General features: G+C 57.6%; 1 protein-coding gene across 1 annotated transcript in view; it reads left to right on the top strand.

Annotated features, from left to right (window-relative positions):
* Nucleotides 1–6: 6 nt before the first annotated feature.
* Nucleotides 7–8617, top strand: part of RASGRF1 (Ras protein specific guanine nucleotide releasing factor 1) — a 69776-nt gene continuing 61165 nt past the window's right edge. Inside the window, exon 1 of the mRNA XM_019533927.1 lies at nt 7–273. Coding sequence (XP_019389472.1) covers nt 10–273 — 264 coding nt within the window. The 5' untranslated portion in view covers nt 7–9. The remainder of the gene's footprint in view (nt 274–8617) is intronic.

Below are 8617 nucleotides of genomic sequence, written 5' to 3'. Positions count from 1 at the left end.
CAGAAAGGCATGCGGCTGAACGACGGCCACGCCACGCACCTGGGGCTGCTGGCCAAGAAGGACGGGGCGCGGCGCGGCTACCTGGGCAAGCGGAGCGCCGACAACACGCGATGGCACAGCCGCTGGTTCGCGCTGCTGCACAACATGCTCTTCTACTTCGACAGCGACGCCAGCTCGCGGCCCTCCGGCCTCTACCTGCTGGAGGGCTGCGTCTGCGACCGCGCGCCCTCGCCCAAGCCCGCGCTCTCCGCCAAGGACCCGCTGGAGAAGCAGGTAGGCGCCGCCCGCGCCCCCCGCGACAGGCACAGGCACAGGCACAGGCATGCGCGTGCGCCCCCGCCACAGGTGTGTGCGTGCGGGCCGCTCCCGCCACAGGTGTGCGCGTGCCCCGGGGCAGCTGCACGCTCCCCACAACAGGCACACGCGTGCGTGCACGCTCCCCAGTACAGGCGTGTGCTCCCAGTGCGGGCGCCTACATGCCTGCGCTCTCCCCAGCACAGCTGCACGCATGTGGGCACGCTCCCCAGAACAGGTGTGTGTGTGCGTGCGTGCGTGCGTGCGTGTGCTCCCCGTGCCTCCAGTACTGGCCGGCACCCAGCCGGCTGCTTGCACAATGCCCCCTTCCCCCCGTGCAAGCCGTGGCACGCAAAGGCAGGCGGCCCTGCGCAGCTGGGCTTCTCTCTGCCGCCCTCCTGCAGCCTGCAGTGGGCATGAGAGGGTCACCCGGGGGTGCTGGGGCACCAGGCAATCCGCTGTGCGTATCGCACCTGCCAGCCTGCCCCGACCCAGCAGCTGCTGGAGGGAGATGTCAGGGGACGGAGCCCCCCAAGAGCGGCACCTCTCTGAGGTCCTAGGGAGAGGCAGGTCGGTGCCCGGCAGCACAGGAGATCCAGGCTTGAGCCCAGCCAAGCCCGTGGGGGGCCGGGGGCACAGGCACTTGGTGGCTTTCAGAGCAGGCCCTGACAGTTTAGCAATGGAAACCCCCCTTCCCCCTGCATAGGCAGCAGGCCCTTCTCTGCCGCGCTCCCCCTCAATGGGCAGGAGAGGTAATACGTGCTGCGCTGCATCTCCGGGAACTCAGGGCCTCCTTCTTAAAAGGGCCTCAGCCCAGGCTCTGAGTTTGCTCAGGCTGCAGAGTGCTGTGGGCACGCATGCCCACGCTGGCACGCGTGTGTGCCTGAATCACACAGGTCGCAAACTGCAGGTGCCTGCATTTGCAGGTGCAGACTGGCCCTGGAATAGCAAGCCTAGCCAAGCTCCTTTGAAAACTGGGGCCTGTCGTCTGCTGGGGGGAAGCGGCCGGCGTGCCTGGCGGCGGGTCCAAGCGGGTCTGCCCTGCCGGAGACGTGACCGGGTGGGGGTTTGTCACAGGGGTGCCAGCTCATGGCATGTTACGGGTTGCCGTTGTGCCTGCCTGGCTCAGCTTCTGGGGGCATCTTGGCAGGCAAATAAGGGTGATATCAATGCAAATGATGGAGCTTAATGAGCCAAAGTTTCTGAATCCCTCAGTACTAACCCGCGGGCACCGTCACAGATCACATCCTGGAGCCAGTTGCTGGTTGTGAACCGTATGCACAGGTCGTTCACTGCTTTACGTGACCCTGCGGGCACAGGCCAGCCCCTGGGTTAAAGGCTGGACAACTGGGCCCATAGGAAGGATGGATCTGGGTTGATTTCTCATCAGTGGATGCCAACGCCACCCTCCCAAGCCCCACGATTCACCCCAGGTTCAGGCCTGATGTTCTCGTGTAATCCTTACTCCAGCAGAGCTCCTGCAACCCTCGTTGCAAAGCGTTGCCTGGGCAAGAGCGGCAGGGGCACCCGGGCACACGGTCCTGGAGCAAGCCGTTTGCAGCTCTGTCGTTGTCTCCAGATGCCTCTGGAACAAGCAGGGCTTGCAGAGGAGCGTTGCTGGAATAGCACGGCAGCCTGTGCTGCAGCCCTCCTCTGCTGTGCCTGCAACCAGCCTTTCCAGTGTGGATTACAGCCTGAATGTAAATGTCCTGGTTTGCAGGTGCTGTACCTGCTCCCGGGGCCTTGCAGGGAGAAGCAAAAGGGAAGTTTTATTTTAAAAGCTGTTGTATTTATCAACCAGAAAATCTGGCAGTGGAGGAGCAGGCCTGGCTGGTGGAGATCACTCGTGGCACGCAGCTGGCTCTCCTGCACTTATGCCCACCAGATTTAGATAGCAGCTTAATAGATCTTCTTGCTCACTTGCAGTGGTCCTGAAGCAAGGCTTGCTAGCTGCAACCGTGCTGCTTGCTTTGCTGTGCCAGGGGGCTTCATGTCTACCAGGCACAAAAGTGAGGCTGCTTGAATGCCTCCAGAGCTCAAAATGCACCCAGAAAAATTATCCTGGGGGGTGAAAGGCAGATTATCATCACGTAACACCCGAAGCGCCCGGCAGAGCTGCGTCCTCAGTAAATACGTAGCAGCCAGCGGCCCTGTGCAGATTTCCACCAGCGTACGGTCGGGCTCATCATTTTATATAATTCATTAAGACAAAATTAAATAAAACTACTCCAGCACTTGAAGGCCCACTGCTTTGCGAATTAATTAGTCAGCACGTTAGGGGGGGATCAATGGCAGCATATTCACACAGTGCATCTGCAATGTGCTCTGTAAAAGACAGGGGACGGAAAAAAACGGTTAGCAAGGTCTGAGCTGTGCCAGTCCCTGGAAGGCAGGCGCTGGAAATGTGCAGAATTAATGCAATAGTCGTTTATCACATACCGTGTCGAGAAGCAGATTCCAGGGAGCTCGGTCTCTTCTCTCCATTCCCGATACAATGCATTCAAAAGGAAAGGTCCGGAGGAATTTTCCAGCCTTGCAAACTCTTGTCTTTAATTGCTGGCTGTGGCTATTTATGTGTCCGGGCAGTTGTCACGAGAGCTAGGCAGGCCATGCAAGTTGTGCTGTGCAGGGGATTTGGAAATCTCAGAATCAAGAAGGGTCATTTGAAACATTTCCTTTTTTTTAATTCCAAGGAAAGGAAAATGTGTGGCTTGGAACCGGACATGTCATGTTGTAAATATTATATAACGCTGAACAAAAATGGTGATTGGAAGGTGATTTCCGTTCTGAGAACAGCCTCGTCAAACCTTGTGACCCCGTCAGAGCATTTCCCCCCCTCGAGATGCCAGTGAAATCAGCCTGGTTTTGCAGTCCCGGTCAGGGCTCAGCTCCATCAGTGCTGCATCGGCCCCCTCGAGGTGTCAGCCCCTCACCCTGGTCTCTGGTAGAGAGGGCCCCGCTCCTGCCTCGCTCACACCTGCTCCTGGCTGTGGTATGGGTGGAAGGGATGATGGTGGCGCCTGTGCTTTAATGGCCGGGAGAGTCGGGTCCTTCCAGTTTGCTGCAGCCAGGGCCTGTGCTCCGGAGCTGCCAGGTCCCCCTGCCCAGAGGTTTTGTGCGGCCGAAAGACCCCTGTTGCACTCTTCCAGTGCACAACCGATCCCTGCCAGCCGCCGCCCTGGGGGAGCCGGAGATGATGGGGTCTGCCCTCTCCCAAGCACGGACCCTGTGTGTGTGTTTTATGGGGAAACCCTGGGACTCAACAGTGCTGATGAGACGTATCCCAGGGCTTCGCAGGCGTGCTCCCTGCTGTCCCTGCTTGGCTGTCCCTGCTACCCTGTGCTCAGGCTGGGGGGAGGAGGCATTCGGTGGCTTTAGCCTTTCACTGGTCCTAGCAGGTCAATGCAAAAACTCTGTTTTTTCTGACTTTTCTCATTATCTGGGTGTCTGTGCCAGGTGCCAGGTGGGTGACAAGGGGGGGGGGCGGCCCTGCAGAGGTGTCTATGTTGTGTGGGCTCATTGCAGCACTGCTCTCAAGGCAGGTGTGCACAGTGTGCGGCCCACGTACGTGCCCCACCAGGGTGATCCTGGTGCCTGGCCGTGATCCTTTGTTATAAACCGTGCCCTTGAATGAAGGAGCTGGAAAGCTGAGACTCCCCCCAGCCTTCCCCCAGGGGCAATGCTGGCCTTGCTGGTCTGAGGTGGACTTCTACATCCCGTGCCTTGGAGGCTGAATAACGGGGCAATGCCATGCAAAACTCCTGAACAGATTTGCAGCCCTCTCTCTTCCCAAGCTTAAGCTGGTTTTGTGGAGGGGCAGGCAGCGTTTGCCTGGATGCACTTTTCCCCCAGTGCAACTTAGACTGGGGGTGGGCCTGGGCGATCGTGCCTGTGCTGCTGGGCTTGCAGAGCGCGCGGCGAGCCTGGAAGTGCCAGGGGTTGCTCCCATCCCGGCTGGGCCAAGTCCGGCCGCAGGGAGTCGGCGGTTAAGCGTGCGCCGGGCCGGACGGCAGGGACCAGCTGCACCCTAGGAGCTGTGGTGGAGCTGGGGAGGGATTCGGAGCCCCAGGAGCAGCGGGCTGCGGAGAGAGGAGAGGAGAGGCGCTGCTGGTGCTTCGGGAGAGGCCCCGAGCTTGCCAAGGTCTGAAGAAGGACCGCAGGCTCAGGTGTGTTTGCTTAGTTGTGTGTGGTTTGCACGCGTGCTTCACTTGTTTAACTGTGAGGACGTGTGCCATGTTAAACCAGGTGCCCGGAAACCTGGGACTCGGCGCTGAGAGGCCTTGGTAAGGACGCTGGGTGTGTGGCCCCCTTACACCGACCCCCCGGACTCCCAGGGGACGGCGTCTCTTCCCTCGTGCTTCCATCCCTGGTCGTGGTGGTCCCCAGGTGCCAAGGGATGCTGTGGCCGCCAGCGTGGTTCTCATGCTGACACGGGGTACGTGCTGCAGGCTTAGCATCCTTTCGAAGGAGCGTGGGACGAGGAGGGTGGGAAGGTGCGTGCCCCTGCCAGGGCAAAGACTCCTGCCAGCGTCTCGCTGGCGCCTCGGTGCAGAGGCCATGCAGGTGGCGGGAAGGCCCTGAGCATCTCGGTGGTGTCTCATCCAGTGCAAGGGGCCGAGCCTTGGGGCCTGCTATGAACGGGCAGCACTGCTCGATGCTCGGGGAAGAGTCTCAAGCCCTCATGGTGAGGACAGGACCAGATGTGGTGTGATGCAAACACGCGTGCAGCCATCTCATGCGTGTTGTAATCGGCCCCCTGTCCTGCGAGGGTCCTTCACGGGCATTTTGCTCATCCTCTATAAGCATTTCCTGCTGAGGAGCCCTGTCATGGTTTGTTTCTGCTTCCTTCGCACCCTCTTCATCTGTCTTTGTGCTGTATTTTTCCTTCTTGGAAGCAGCAAAGAGCCCTCCCCCCGGGGTGTCGAACAGCCTTCCCCCCGGACTCGAGCGAGCAGCGAGTGTGCAAAGCCACGAGCAAGCCATGCTCTCAGTCAGTGGGTCTGTTGTGTGCAGAGGCCATCAGTGCAGCGGCGGAGGATTTGGCTATGAAGCAGCTGTTTCTAGGGCTTGGGCATTTGTCTGTTATTATTTCCTGCGCGTTGCTCTTACCTTGGAGTGCAAATGTGTCGTGGGATCTCCTGGCCTGCTGGCAGTCGATGACAAAATGCTGGTGGCTTTCCCATGGGGCACTGAGGGGTCCCTCCTACCTCCTTCCGATACGCGGAGGGGCTGATTCTGCTGCATCTGCTGTGCAAAGCCCACTGGAGAGTTTTCACACACGCACACACACATGCACATGCACATGGACTTACTGGCACTGAGGAAGAGCCATGATTGGAGCCCACGCATGAGATCAGGCACTCAACAGAGCTAACCTCACCTCTGCCACAGGTTTCCTGGGTGGCCATGGCCAAGTCCCTTAGCCTTCCTGTTGTTCCATCTCTAAGGCAGGGCTGGTGGTAAGGGTCTCAGAGGCACCCCGGGGACCACTCACATCAGCCGCTTGGATGAAAACATTAGCACCCATGTTTGATGAGCCCGTGCTCCTGCAGTCTCCGAGGGGAAAGCCCCGGCCCAGGCAGGTGGAGCCGGGCTGTTCTCGGTGGAGGCGGGTGGCAGAATGAGGAGAAACGGGCTCCAGTTGCAGCAGGTCAGATATTAGGAAGAACTTTCTAGCTGAAGCACTGGACCAGGCTCCCCAGAGAGGTGGAGGTATTCATGGCCTGGCTAGGCAAACCCCTGGCTGGCCCTGCTTGGAGCAGGGGGTTGGACTGGATGTGACTCCTGAGATCCCTCCAACCCTCATTTTTTGTGATTTTGTGTAAGGCCAGCTCGTGTAGACACACCGAGGCCTGTAGTGCAGGGACTGCCAGCAGTGGGGGTCCAGCAGCAAGAGCTCAGCTACACCACTATGCCGCGGGCCCGGGTCGGTTCTGCAGGCAATGACCAGCCCTGGAACTGGCGGGTCGAAAGCTGGCATGGGTGGCACGCGCCATCGCCATACCCCTGGCACGCACCTTGGCATGCACCGTCGCCGTACCCAACGGGAGCTGCACCGCCTCACCGGAGTGAGTTATTGCTTGCTGAGTTATTTTGGTGCCAGCTCATCCTGGAGCGCAGGGAAGAAGGAATCAAGCTGTTTGCGTGATAGAGCGATCAGCCTGACAGGGCTGTTCCTGGCTGCGTGACCAGAATCCTTTCCCCAAGCAAGAAGACGACCAAGTTCTTCCAGATCAGCTCTCCAGGGTCCCGCTCCAACCCCTGGCTGGACACCACCCGGAGCAGCCTCCTTTTTAAATCATTTTAGTGGGTGCAAGTAGGCTATTTTGGGGGGGGGGGGGTTATACAAAAAAATGGTAACTGTTTCTCAACAGAATTTGAATCAGGGATTTTTCATGTAAAGAATGCTGCTGAAATCATGATAAAAAATGACTGAAATAGATTTCATAGACATCAGGGCTGGAAGGGACCTCGCGAGATCGAGTCCAGCCCCCCGCCCAGGCAGGAAGTCTGCTGGGGTCAAATGATCCCAGCAAGACCAGCGTCCCGAGGAGGTCGCATCAATAGTTTGCTTCCTGAGGACTGAAATTCCAGAGCATAAGAATAAACACAAATGCTCAGAGCATTTTTTAATTTTTTAAAAAAGGCATTGAAACGTGAAAAAAGGGAAAAATTTGAGGGAAAAAAAAAGTCAGCAGCCTTTAGGTGGTCCCCACCCCCCATCAAATGAAAATTTCCTCTCATTGCAATCCTTTTCTAGACTTCTGCATCATTAGCTAAGCTTGCGGCAATAAGCCGAGTACATCAGAAACACCACTTCACGCCAGTAGCTTTACAAATCTAAATTTATCCAGAAGGAAGCTGGATTTTGAATGTAATAAGCCTCTCACATAACCAGGCGCAGACTTTTCCTATTTGTTCTGGAGGTGTGAATCTAGTGCCAGTCCTTTCCTTTTCTCCAGACTTTCTCATCTGACAGCTCTCTAAAGTCTGAAGAGAACCAGACTGGAATAAGACACATACACGGGCTGATAGACCCAAATCCACCCCTGGCTTCCTGATGTGGATTTACTCAGCTGCACATACCCAGCGTGCAGATTTTTTTTGTACATATACTGAGAGATGCAGATGCATTTAGCAATCAGAATGGTATTCTGTAACGCTTTTATGAAGACATTGATATCAAATATAAATTGGGCATCGGAACCGCATAGAAAATAGTAAAAATTATTTTCTCTGGGGAGCTACTTTAATGAAGACTAACAGCTCCATGGTTAATTTACTTCATTTCCAGACCTGTGGAAAGGGGAAGCTCTGCATCATTTCAGGCCTTCTTTTGTGTCCAGCTCTTGCTGGTGAGATGTTCTCTGCTTCCCTGAGCCTGGGCCGGTTTTTGAGCTGACATTCGCATTCGCCGCGTAAAGAAGAGACGCGGGGGATCGGCCTTTCTGTCCCGTTGCTGCGCCTCGTCGGTGGAAAGCGCCGTGCCGACCTCCAGGGCAGCGCGACCACGAGAACGAGGCGGGAGAGCGGACACGAGAGAGCTCGAGACGGGCGTGGGCGCTCCCGCGCGAGAACAGGGCGCTTGTACACGTGACGCAAGTGGCCTGTTTTTGCCATTAGGCGGGCGAGGTTAGGAAAAGCAGATCGTTAGGCCAGAAATGGAAACCGCTGGGCTGGAAGGCCCCTGGGTTCCTACGACTGTAGAGGGGTAAGGGCCAGGGTCAGACAGAAGTCCTCTGCTCCGCTCCTGCCCTGCTTCAGCCTAGGCAAGGGGTCCCAGGCTCGAGGGCAATCATCCAGCCAAGACCTGGAGCTTGTGAACAGACTGCTTTGTCCAGGCCCCCACGGGCAGGTGCCCACCATCATCACTCGCTCCCCTGGAAGTGCTGCTAGGTGAGCACTAGGCAGCTGCCTCCCCGGGGGGCAGTTGGCAGGGGAAGACCCAAGTGCAGGGGCGCAGCATAGCGGGAGAGCAGAGATGCTCCCACGTGGGCCCAGGTCCCCGCGGTCGTCATCCTTTCCACTCCCAGAAGTGGAGGAGACGTGGCACATATGAGCGCGTTTGCATTCGGCCACGGGGCTTGTGCCAGGGCTGCTCCCTCTGCCCCGAAGCCGTGGAAAGACGTCTTCGCCCTGAGATCGTCTCGTCTGCTGTCGTCTGTAGGAAACGGGCTGCGGGGGCCTCATCCGCTGACGGCTGAGTGACAGCCCCCGTCTTCTGCATGCACTTGGTATATAGGTCAATGAAGTTAAAAGCTACATCGCTGGCTGTTGATTTCAGGCTCATCCATCCAGAGCAGAAGAAGTCTCCTCCCGTGCC

Source organism: Crocodylus porosus, unplaced genomic scaffold (genome assembly GCF_001723895.1).
Source record: "Crocodylus porosus isolate Cpor-Errol unplaced genomic scaffold, CroPor_comp1, whole genome shotgun sequence".
NCBI classification, from domain to species: Eukaryota; Metazoa; Chordata; order Crocodylia; family Crocodylidae; genus Crocodylus; species Crocodylus porosus.
The sequence above is the reverse complement of the archived record's forward strand: the minus strand, read 5'-3'. Positions and strand labels throughout refer to the sequence as shown.